We start from the raw sequence: 12776 nt of genomic DNA on the forward strand, positions 1-12776 counted from the left end.
GGTACATCTTATTACGTTACATCAAATCTCCTTTGATCACCACTTTTCAAGCTCAGAGCAGATTTGATTAGAACAGTGTGTTGGCAAGAATACAGTACAAAATAATATATTTACTTTATTCCATCTAAATGACCTCAGTAAGGTAAATAAGGGTTAATGAGGGGTATGTGGTTAATTACCCTCTTACCCCAAGACACTTCATATGATAACTATAATAATGTGAGCTAAAGTATGGTTCCCAGAAAACCCCTGTGTACATCCCAAGCCACAGTGCTACAATGTCTCCCCATTGGACACTCCTGTGTCAGATAAGGTTACTCCCGAAGGAGAAGCTCTTGTAAAGGCGTCAGCATTCTTCAGTTCGCGTGGCGCCTAACCGAACAAGTGTGCTCGCATACTCCCTTAAGACCTTAGCTTGAAAAAAAACAGCAATAGTACAGTTTGTCCATTTTGAGACGTTGTAGCCAGTCTACACTTCCTCAAAATAGTCTGTGTTAATCTAAGATAACTCAAGAAATCTGTCATTAAATTGGACGCTTTTGCCGAGATTTTAGTTGCGCAATTTCACAGCTAACTAAGATGTTTGGTGCTGTATATCTCAATGTAAAAATGTGCACAACTAGTCGTCTCTCATTGAATGACAAAGACTTTACTGAAGAATCTCTACTGTTGACCAGTAACTGACAAAGGGGCGTAGACTTCGGCTTGCCTCATAATATATGCACAAACTCTTCCAAACGGTTTTGGCTGGGAAGCATGCAGACGCCTTAACACAGCTTACAATTGAAGGGCCCGTCCTTGGTGTGAACAGTCTGGTGGTCCTTCACATAGTTCACCTCAGCGAAGCGCTTTCCACATATGGGGCAGGCATACGGCTTGTCGGCGTCCGTCCTAATGCTCAGCCTCCCACGTTGTGACCCAATAACACCAGAGGTGGTTCAGGTGGTTAGTCTGAGGCCTCTCCTTGACTGGATGTTGTTTGGATTGTGTGCTATGTAACTCTTCTGGTGAACGTGCAACCTGACCATGTCTGTATTGGTGGGGTAACCAGGAGGTAACTGAGGAAGGCTAGACATAGGTCCAGCCTCAGACTTTCTATGAACCCAGTCACCAGGCATTAAACAAGACCCTGTCGGAGAAGACAGACTTGCTGATAGACTACCACCAGTCTCTGTGAAGGCTGAAGCCCAGGGTGGGGCCACAGTCTCTCTGATGACCACCAGGACTGAGGTTGTTCAGTCCACCTGTCCACTGGTTGTGTTCTGTGTGTTGGTGGAGTCTCTGTCCCTCGTTCGGTCCTGGTTCTGACTTAGGAAGGAAGAGGGACGGTTTCTGATCCAGGGTCCTGATCTGGGGCCAGGGTTTGTGACCAGCCGCTTCAGAGGTCCAGTCTCTCCCGCCAGCAACACCAGATATCAGCAGGTCTTCATGGACTGCAGACTGTGAACAGAAAAGCATATAAAAGGTTTATATAAGAAACTCTGCTGTACACACAGAAACAACATATTATAAAACATTAACCAGTCAAGCCCATCTCTAACACTGATTCAAGTACCCAACAATAGTCGTTGGAGTTCATAAAAAATAATGGCAATGTGTTGACTCAAAAATGAAGTATGTTTTGGTTCGACTGAGATAAGGAAAAAATGTATTTTAACAAAATGGTCATATGCTCATGTAACAGTATAACTTTAGACCGTCCCCTCGCCCATACCCGGGCGCGAACCGGGGACCCTCTGCACACATCAACAACAGTCATCCACAAAAGCCGCGGCCCTTGCAGAGCAAGGGGAACTACTTCAAGCTCTCAGAGAAAGTGAGGTCACCGATTGAAACGCTATTTAGCGCGCACCGCAAACTAAACTAGCCGTTTTACATCCGTTACACTCACCCCCCTTTTCCGCAGCAACCAGTGATCCGGGTCAACAGCATCAATGTAACAGTATAACTTTAGACCGTCCCCTCGCCCATACCCGGGCGCGAACCAAGGACCCTCTGCACTCATCAACACGTCACCCACAAAGCATCTTACCCATCGCTCCACAAAAGCCGCGGCCCTTGCAGAGCAAGGGGAACTACTACTTCAAGGTCTCAGAGAAAGTGGCGTCACCGATTGAAACGCTATTTAGTGCGCACCGCTAACTAAACTAGCCGTTTCACAACACTCACATAACATGAAGTACAGGACTTTTATTGCACAAGTCAATACGTAGAATAACTTCTCACTATGGTAACACTTGACCTTTTCTGTAAACCTGGTACCCTCACTTTTGATAAAATGTACATTTATAACACTGTCATTACATTAAACACTACTTAATGTCAAGTAAACATAGGCACTCATTTCCTCATTATAAAACACCAGCATCAAACAACTGGACAAGATTGTCACTTTTCATCAGTGAAGCATTTTTACAGACACCATCCATCCCCATATCATCTACTCTGCCTCATCATACTCATTCTTTCCTCAGTTCACCTCATCCAGTTCCCCACTGCATCCCAAACCAACAGAATTAACTACAAACTAACAAGTACTACATTACATATCACTATACATGGGCTGTGTGCATTTTCTGCTGGTGTATCCTGAGGAGGTTCCTCTCTGAGAACCTCCTCCCACTGTCTATACAGGCAACGACCTCTCTCCCTAATGGACTTTCAGGTGCATCTTCAGCTGGTGCTGGTGGGAGATCATCTTCTCACATGTGGCAGCCGAAATATTTTCTGGTGGATATCCACCTATTTGGGGAAACTGAAGACTTTCCCACAGAATGAACACGGGAAGCTCTTCTCTTTGCCACCAGATCTGCTGATAGCGTTACTATTACTGTCATTTGTCTATGGGCTTGTGTTGCCATTTAGTGCTGAGGCACTGGCATTGTCTGAGGTCTGGTTTAACAGAAGGAGAGTGTGAGGAGGATGAAGGCCAGGGAGTGTCTGTTGTAACAGGGTCCATGTTCCAGTTGATAGATCCTATAGAAGGCAGGCTGAAGGCAGCACCTGTTAGGGGGTTAACCTGAGGCGTCATCAGTCTCTCTGAATAAGGACTATAGGGGCAGGACCGGGGAATCACAAGCCAAGTCTCTGTCTGTTGTCATATGGACACCTCCCCGTCCCCGCAGACCACATCTACGCATCGCCCTGGTCTCAGGCAGTCTGTTGTCATGAAGACTAAGTTTGGTTGTTGTTTTGACTGTCTGTTTCTGGTTAACAGTGTTGTTTTCATCTATGTCGCTTATGGTCCTGGCCTGCTTGGTGATGTCATCAAAAATCTCTGAAGCTGGAGTCTTATATTTCCCTCTCTAATTTTAAGCATCAGCTGTCTGAGCAGCTTACCGATCACTGTACCTGTACACAGCCAATCTGTAAATAGCACACCCGACTACCTCATCCCCATAGTATTACCCTCTTGCTCTTTTGCACCCCAGTATCTCTGCTTGCACATCATCATCTGCACATCATCATCTGCACATCTATCACTCCAGTATTAATGCTAAATTGTAATTATTTTCACATATAGGGCCTATTTATTGCCTACCTCCCTAATCTTCTACATTTGCACTCACTGTACATAGATTTTTCTATTTTTCTTTTGTGTTATTGACTGCACATTTGTTTATGTGTAAGTCTGTGGTTTCTTCTGTCGCACTGATTTTCTTTATCTTGGCCAGGACGCAGTTGTAAATGAGAACTTGTTCTCAACTGGCCTACCTGGTTAAATAAAGGTGAAATAAAAATAAATAAATACAAATCCCCAGGGGCCTTCGTTGCACAAGTCTGGGAATCCAAGAAGTCTGCCCATTCTCCTCTGTTATCCTCCAGCCAACCACTTGCAGGAAGAGGTTAGAAAATAGACTTAAAAACATGGTGTAGAACTTTTTTTTTTTTTTTTTGTGTCAATTATCTGGTCAAGTTCATACATTGAGTGTTTTTGTTTTTAAACATACTTTAAGTTGTATATTATGTCAATGTCATTTTATGAATGAAGAAAAATAATAGCCAGGCTTATCACTAATCTCATTGAAGATATATTACTGTATGTGGGCTACATGTATTTCTCCCTTACCTTGCTCCCCCATCTTTAGTCCACTCAGCAGGTCAATACTCTCTGGTCCGTCTTCTATAGTCTCCTCTTTGACTAGCCACAGAGCAATCTTCCCATCCTCCATGTCTACTGACTGTAAGAGATACAGAGTGAGAGGATGTTGGATCAAGAAATCTGATATGAGCACCCTGCTATGGAGCATCTTCTGGTTGGGCAATGAGGGATTGCTGAGTACTATGTAAACATGCTAGTTTATTTGATACTATGCAAACGTGGAGATCAAATATCTTTCCATATAATCTTATTCATTATGATTTAAAAGGCAAAACTGATCCTAAATCAGCACTCCTACTTTGGAGAGGCTTTGTGTATACAGGCCCTGACCTAAAACTATTCAGACAGTAGTGGGCTCACCTCAGTGAGACTGTATGTGGTCCTGTGCTGCTCAACTGGTTCCTCTGTGGGTTCAGGAAGTGTAGTCTGGTTGTCCTCCATGACCATGGTTCCCAAGACCGTCCTCACCCCCCTCCTCCTTCACCAGCAGCACCTCTGGACCCTCCTCCTGGAAGAGACAGGTGATAGATTAGACATACACTCCCTCAGGTACACACACACACACACACACACACAGATAAACACACTTTGTTTACCCATCCCCACTATGTTTCAGTCCTGTACTGTAGTTACAGAATGACTTCATTGTTGTTAAACCCATCATGGTGGACATAAAATTATGTTGTGGGTAAAAAAAGTTGCTTTTAGTCATCATTAGACAAACCTGATGAAACTATTTTGACATGTACAGTAGGTGTTTGTTATTGTGTGGGTATGTACAAGTATATTTAGTAAGTGTATATTGGTTATAAAGCACTGTCTGATGTGTGCAGAATAGGGTGAGATCAGATGTGATCACACTGCACACTGCCCTAACCCATCTGGACAAGAGGAATACCTATGTGAGAATGCTGTTCATTGACTACAGCTCGGCATTCAACACCATAGTACCCTCCAAGCTCGTCATCAAGCTCGAGACCCTGGGTCTCGACCCCGCCCTGTGCAACTGGGTACTGGACTTCCTGACGGGCCGCCCCCAGGTGGTGAGGGTAGGTAACAACATCTCCTCCCCGCTGATCCTCAACACTGGGGCCCCACAAGGGTGCGTTCTGAGCCCTCTCCTGTACTCCCTGTTCACCCACGACTGCGTGGCCACGCACGCCTCCAACTCAATCATCAAGTTTGCAGACGACACAACAGTGGTAGGCTTGATTACCAACAACGACGAGACGGCCTACAGGGAGGAGGTGAGGGCCCTTGGAGTGTGGTGTCAGGAAAATAACCTCACACTTAACGTCAACAAAACTAAGGAGATGATTGTGGACTTCAGGAAACAGCAGAGGGAACACCCCCCTATCCACATCGATGGAACAGTAGTGGAGAGGGTAGCAAGTTAAGTTCCTCGGCATACACATCACAGACAAACTGAATTGGTCCACTCACACAGACAGCATCGTGAAGAAGGCGCAGCAGCGCCTCTTCAACCTCAGGAAGCTGAAGAAGTTCGGCTTGTCACCAAAAGCACACAAACTTCTACAGATGCACAATCGAGAGCATCACCGCCTGGTACGGCAACTGCTCCGCCCTCAACCATAAGGCTCTCCAGAGGGTAGTGAGGTCTGCACAACGCATCACCGGGGGCAAACTACCTGCCCTCCAGGACACCTACACCACCCGATGTTACAGGAAGGCCATAAAGATCATCAAGGACATCAACCACCCGAGCCACTGCCTGTTCACCCCGCTATCATCCAGAAGGCGGGGTCAGTACAGGTGCATAAAAGCTGGGACCGAGAGACTGAAAAACAGCTTCTATCTCAAGGCCATCAGACTGTTAAACAGCCACCACTAACATTGAGTGGCTGCTACTAACACACTGACACTGACTCAACTCCAGCCACTTTAATAATGGGAATTGATGTAATATATCACTAGCCACTTTAAACAATGCTACCTTATATAATGTTACTTACCCTACATTATTCATCTCATATGCATACGTATATACAGTACTCTATATCATCGACTGCATCCTTATGTAATACATGTATCACTAGCCACTTTAACTATGCCACTTTGTTTACATACTCATCTCATATGTATATACTGTACTCAATACCATCTACTGTATCTTGCCTATGCTGCTCTGTACCATCACTCATTCATATATCCTTATGTACACATTCTTTATCCCCTCACACTGTGTATAATACAGTAGTTTAGGAATTGTTAGTTAGATTACTTGTTGGTTATTACTGCATTGTCGGAACTAGAAGCACAAGCATTTCGCTACACTCGCATTAACATCTGCTAACCATGTGTATGTGACAAATAAAATTTGATTTTAGAGAGAGTCTCAAAAGTCAGACTGAAAAGTCCCATTTTGGGTTTATTAAAGATGAACAAGTTCTAAATACACCTTGTGAAAACCACATACACATACCTTAAATAAAAAATCATGAACTTGATAAAATAAAAATAAAATGTAATAATTCTCATTAAAAGCGTTTTAGGATAAAAAAAAATTGTAGTTGAATGGAAGTAATTGAATAGTTATGTCAACATATAACCTACACAGTGCAAACAAGATATAACAGACTTTTTAGGCGTATATATGCCTTATATATCACACAATGTCTGAATGCAATATTCTACCCAGGAATATTCAACACTAATCTGTTGCTCTCATTTTTCCAAATGCATCTGTGGATCCTTTCTGCTGACGACAATGAAAATTCAACTTTGCCTTTAATGCTGGGTTTGATCTAAACATCAGAAGCTATCAAGTGGAATGGTTTTATAGAGTGTTATAGAGTGGAATGGTTTTTCTGCTGGTGTATCCTGAGGTAGCTCCTCTCTGAGAACTTCTTCCCGCAGTGAGTACAGGCGAACGGCCTCTCTCCCGTGTGTACTCTCTGGTGCCTCTTCAGGTCACCAGTCTGGGCAAAGCGCATGTGACACTGGGCACAGCTGAACGGTTTCTCCCCTGTGTGGACCCTCTGGTGCCTCTTCAGGTTGCCAGCATGGGTGAAGCACATGTGACACTGGGTACAGCTGAAGGGTTTCTCCCCTGTGTGGACCCTCTGGTGGATCTCCACCTTCTGGGAGCAGCTGAAGCCTTTGTTACAGAACATGCAGAGGAACCGCTTCTCTTTACTGCCCGGTGTTGCTTCCCCTCTCCGCGCCTTGGCTCTTTGGTCTTTTGAGTTCAATACCTGATCGAAAAGAACCTGGCCGTGTGAATCGGAAGGTGCCATCGACGTGGACACTGGGTGTAAAGGGGAGTGGGTTGCAACATTTAGATTTGTCTCTAAACTTTCCCTGTAATCTAAGAAGTCATTTGTGTTGCTCTGCGAGTGTCCTTCTCCTAAGTGAGTCTCGTCTGCATTCCAGTTAGCCAGTTTCTCTTTCCCGACCGTTGTTGCTCCCCCTCCACAAGCCTGGGCTATAGCCCTGTCGTTTAAATGTAATACCTGATCGAAAATCACCCGGCCGTGTGAATCGGAAGGTGCCATTGATGTGGACACTGGGTCGCGATCCCTGAACGTGTGTAAAGGGGAGTGGGTGGCGACATTTAGATTTCCCCTGTAATTTAAGAAATCTCTGCCCTGTGAGTGTCCGTCTCCTAGGTGACTATCTGCATTCCATGTGGGAGGAGCGTCGCCCTCCACTTTCACAGTAACCTCATCTACGACTATAACCTCCCCTTTCTTATCTGGGCACCCTTCAGAGTACACACTACTACTGTACCGGTTCCAGTCCCCTCTAGACAGATCAGTCTGGGTCTCTAAACCCAAGGGCATGTTGCCAGGGTCCACCTCTGTAACGTAAGAACAAGACAGATCATCAATGCCAGTGTCTAACGCATCACCATCTCCACAGGATTTAACTGTCCCCTGGCTCTGGTGAAACATCATTAAGTACTCTGAGCCTGGAGCAGGAACACAGCCCAGTCTCTCGGAGTCTGATCGGTGGTTAGATCCTGTATGTAAGAGCCTTTGTGTTACAGTTAAAGTCTCTGTCTCCATCTCCGTCTTGAGGACGGCGTTCGGCGTTCCACTGACCTCCGTGACGCTGGATCGGGTCCTAGCCTGGGGCGCGGCAGCGTTGGTGAGGTCCTCGGGGGCTACAGGGGGCACGACTCCATGCGCTGCTCCAGTCTGGATGTCTTTGCTGTGTCGTGGGTCCTCATCTCCTTCAGACCTCTCCAGCTTGACCCCAGTACCTGCAGCTTCTGCATTTGCAGACTGACACAAGAAGAGGGTAGATTGTTACTAGTACATGAGTAGAATTGGATAATAATGTTGTCGGGAAGTCTTATAAGCTCCTCTGGCAAAGAAATGAGGATGTTACATGTAAGCAAGTGAATAGCTGAGGGGAGCCTTTCTGAAATAAACTGGCCACATTTGATGTACTGTCATGTTGATGTAATACTATTACACTAACCTCTATCACGATAACATGCTGGGTTGAGGTTCCACTCCCCTCATCAACAGTGATTGGTTGGTCATCTCTCCATGTGTTGTATACCGCTGGCTTCACAAAGCTCCTGTAGCCTCCAGTGAGATGTCCTTCACCTGAGTGAGTGATTGGGAGTGAAGAGGTGGTTAGGTTTGCTACTGTCAATGCTTAATGCTTATACTGTACACTATTGACAGTTTTGACACTGTGTAGAATTGGCAAGAATTTAAGGTAACACATAACTTGATAACTATACCATTTATAGATCAATGTATTATGTTCAATGCATCAGTTTTATTTAAGCAGTAAATGTTTTATCTGATTATAATATGATAGTGTCTATTTTTGCAAGTTAACTAAAGGATAATTATTGCATACTAACTACAAACTGACCAAGACCCAATTCCAGTTAACCTAGCCTGGAAACTCGATTTTGAATGTCATTAAATTCAACTTCAGACATAAATGAGCTTTTGGATCAGGAAAGTTCATTCTTACGACCTTTACACGAAAGTATGTTAAATACAGTTATATTTTAAGTTACTTTGGGTGATAAAAGCGCCCTTCATTTTTTTTTTTTTTACGTTGATTGTAATCATAATTTCCTATATTTTGTCTAACACTCCTACCTACAAAAGGACCAACTGCACGGACAACCGGCAAAGTAAGTACAATTATTTTATTAAGCATCCTGGCTTGTAGAGGTCCTGAAATAAAACTTTCCTGATCCAGACGCTCATTTGGCGTGGACTCCAATGTCATGAAATTCAACATCAGGTCTCCCAACAATGGTTAACACATCTAAAGTCAAACATGTGCAGATTTGAACGGGGCGACTGGCCCCTCAACCTCGGCAAAATGTACCTCTTGCCATTCCTCTGTATCGGTCGAGGATCTTGACACTACTGGGACGACTGGCGAGGACGCGCTCTCGTGCCACCTTCAGTTCCAGTAGTTGTAGTTTCCTCTGCAATGCACCGTTTTCTTTCTGGCTTTGAGTTATTTCCAAACGAAACACTGCATAGTCGTCGTCTACCAGTTTACAGACCTCTGCCACGGCTGCATTCGCTAGCACCTCCATAATGGAGGCTATTTGAGTATGAAAAATCATACAGTTCGCTAGCATTAGCAGCTAAGTAGTTCAACCAAGTCCCGTCTACAACGCAAATTAAAGACTACCAGGGGTAAGTATATGATACTGTGCAGTTAAATGAGTCATATTCTGAGTTCCAGTGTGTCAATACATGGATAAATAACAATATAAACGCTAACGTGGACATTTGTCTTGGTCACTGTCCACTTCCGTGTACACTTTTTCAATGGTTTGGCAACGAACTTTAGTGATACATTACCGCCACCAACTGGACTGGAGTGGTTACCAGAGACAGGGTAGGTCTGAAGATGAGCCCTACCCAATTAAACTGTTCATCATGGATACCATTTGCAAATAATTTGCTTTTTTATTTTACTGGACTGATGGTACCGGCATCTGATGGTCATAGTGCTTTCAAGACAACTGGAAACTAGAGATCAAATCATGACATCAGTGATCTTCAGATCCAGAAGTCAGAGCTCTAGAAAGATGCCCGAGTTTCTGGCTTGGAATTCATGGTTGGATGGGGACACTGTCTTCCACTTGATGCCAAAACGACTTTTCCCAGTCAGATCTATTTTTTTTTCCAGAGTTTCCAGTTGTTTTGAACAAGGCATTAGTCTCAGCGGAGGGACGGAGAGCACAGCAGAGGGTCTGAGACAGACCAGAGAGAGGGGACACTGTCTTCCACTTGATGCCGAAACTTGATTTGCACCGCATCTACCTCATGCCCAAATTTATACTGTTCCTATGACCAGAGAAAGTGAAATATGCCTTGATATTAAAATAAACACGAGGAGCTGCTAATAATAATAAAAACACAGGGCTATCGATACACTTCGCTACTCATTCATTGCAGCTGCATCGTGAGTAACATTTTATTGTTACGAAGTGGGATTAAAATAGTTTTAATTGTAATTTTTTTGGTCAACAATCCACTCAAAATACTCCAATGTCAAAGTGGAAGACAACTTAACTAAAATATACTCGTTGCACAAGTCTTCACCTCTTTGTTTAGGCAAGCCCCCCATACATAAGGTCCCTCAATCAAGTATTGAATTTCAAGCATAGATTTAACTACAAAGACCAGGGAGCTTTTCGAAAGCCTCAAAGAAGGATAGTGATTGGTAGATGGGTAACAATAACAAATCAAACATTGAATATCTCTTTAAGCATGGTCACGTTAATAATTATGCTGTGGATTTTGTATTGAACCACCCAGACACAAAGATACGGTCGTCTTTCTGAACTGAGCTGCAGGACAGGAATGAAATTGCTAAGGAATGTTACCTTGAGGCCATTGGTGATTTTAAAACAGCTAGAGTTCTATGGTTGTGATGGAAGAAAACTGAGAATGTATCAATAACATTGTAGGGACTCCACAATAATGACCTAAATGACAGCGTGAAAATAATACAAATATACAGGGTAAAAATATTCCAAAACATTTATCTTGTATGCAATAAGGCACTAAAGTAATACTGCAAAAAATACTCTGCAAATGAAATGAATAAAAAAATATCCTCTCAAAAAGCCGTATGTTTGGGGCAAATCCAATCCTTATTTTCAAGCATGGTGGTGGCTGCATCATGGTATGGGTATGCTTGACTTTGGCAAATACTGGGGAGTTTTTCAGGATAAAAATAAACTGGATGGAGCTAAGCACAGGCAAAATCCTGGAGGAAAACCAGAGTCTGGAAGAGGAATTCACCTTTCAGCATGCCAACACAAAGCCAAATATTTGTGTTGGCTAAATCTACACTGGAGTAACTTACCAAGAAGACGGTGAATATTCTTGAGTGGCCAAGTTACAGTTTTGACTTAAATCTGCTTGAAAATATATTGCAAATATTTACAGAGCTTGAAGAATTTTGAAAAGAATCGGCAAATATCGGCACAATCAAGGTGTGCGAAGCTCTTAGACTTACCCAAGAAGTCTCAACTGTAGATGCCAAAGGTGTTTTCTAACATATTGACTCAGAGAGCTAAATACTTATGCAATGACTATATTTGAGTTATAAGTTGTATTAATATATGTGTGTTTTTACTTAGTTACAAAATGTGAAGAAATCCAAGGGGTCTGAATACTTTTGCAAGGTACTGTATATGTAATCTTTAAAATGTTAGTAGAAAAGTGCTAAAAAAGTGCCCCAAAAAAATCTACTCACATTAAATTATTGAATATACAATAGTTTCATACACATTTTTAGCATTTTCCATTTAAACACTTAAAGAACAACTGCCCCTACAAACCAACTAATCCCTTTGAAAGCGGCCTATGTGGCATTAAGTGTCAAAGTGTAAATAGGATAATTGTTGTCATAAAGGCAACCTTCTAAAACGGAGTTTAGAACCTTTGCGTCACAACGAGTAAATTAAGGTTGGGTTTGGATTACAATTATGTCAACAATTCATGCCCCCTTTTTGCCTAGTCGTGGAACTCGTTTTGTATGGCCGGTGCCCCGGGGGGTAGATTTTTTTTCCCAAGGACCAATGGAATGGACTAAAATAAGCCAACTCCACCCATCTGAGGCACTGGGCTATGCAAATAATACTCAACCATTAGCACGTGGTGGCAATGGGTTATCTACGAAAATACTTGGTGAGTTTGCTTTGCGTGGCCCTGTGCCAGCGGAGAGCACTTCTTTGGAGGACCAATGGAATGATCGAAAATTAGCAAACCCACCCACTCGGAGCACCCGGGTCATGCAAAACAAACTCTTCCACTGGAATGTCTTTCCCAGACAGTGGTTAGTAACGTTACTTGCCCTTTCTCGGGAAATGGATACTCTAGTGAAAATGGCAGTCTTTGTCTAGAGAATCATTGTACCATATAAACCTCTGAAATATATTTTCCCTAACCTAAAATATTGTATCTGTTTGAAGCTGGTATAAATAGGGTAGCATATAAATAGTGCACATAGAACAGATCTACCGCTTCTTAGACTATCATTCAATGCTAATTAAAGCTCCAACTCACATTTCTATGTGAATTTGGTCCAGTCGCCCCAAAAAGTTACACATTGCAGATTTAAAGGTCAGTTTACAACTACTTCTGGTACAAAGTCACAGATACTTACAGATCCTTTGGAAATAATTGGTATATGTCTAGAAGGTATT

The 12776-nt window shown here is 43.2% G+C and overlaps 1 protein-coding gene across 1 annotated transcript; it reads right to left on the reverse strand.

The window, feature by feature from the left end:
- Positions 1–6465: 6465 nt before the first annotated feature.
- Positions 6466–9875, reverse strand: LOC124012393 (zinc finger protein 229-like). The gene is made up of 3 exons (XM_046325968.1): positions 9428–9875; positions 8549–8679; positions 6466–8349 (listed from the first exon to the last, which is right to left on the reverse strand). Exons 1-3 carry the CDS (start codon positions 9687–9689, stop codon positions 6910–6912), a joined length of 1833 nt encoding a protein of 610 aa, XP_046181924.1. The 5' UTR covers positions 9690–9875; the 3' UTR covers positions 6466–6909.
- Between the last annotated feature and the right edge of the window lie 2901 nt (positions 9876–12776).

This window comes from Oncorhynchus gorbuscha, linkage group LG24 (genome assembly GCF_021184085.1).
Source record: "Oncorhynchus gorbuscha isolate QuinsamMale2020 ecotype Even-year linkage group LG24, OgorEven_v1.0, whole genome shotgun sequence".
In the NCBI taxonomy this organism is placed as follows: domain Eukaryota; kingdom Metazoa; phylum Chordata; class Actinopteri; order Salmoniformes; family Salmonidae; genus Oncorhynchus; species Oncorhynchus gorbuscha.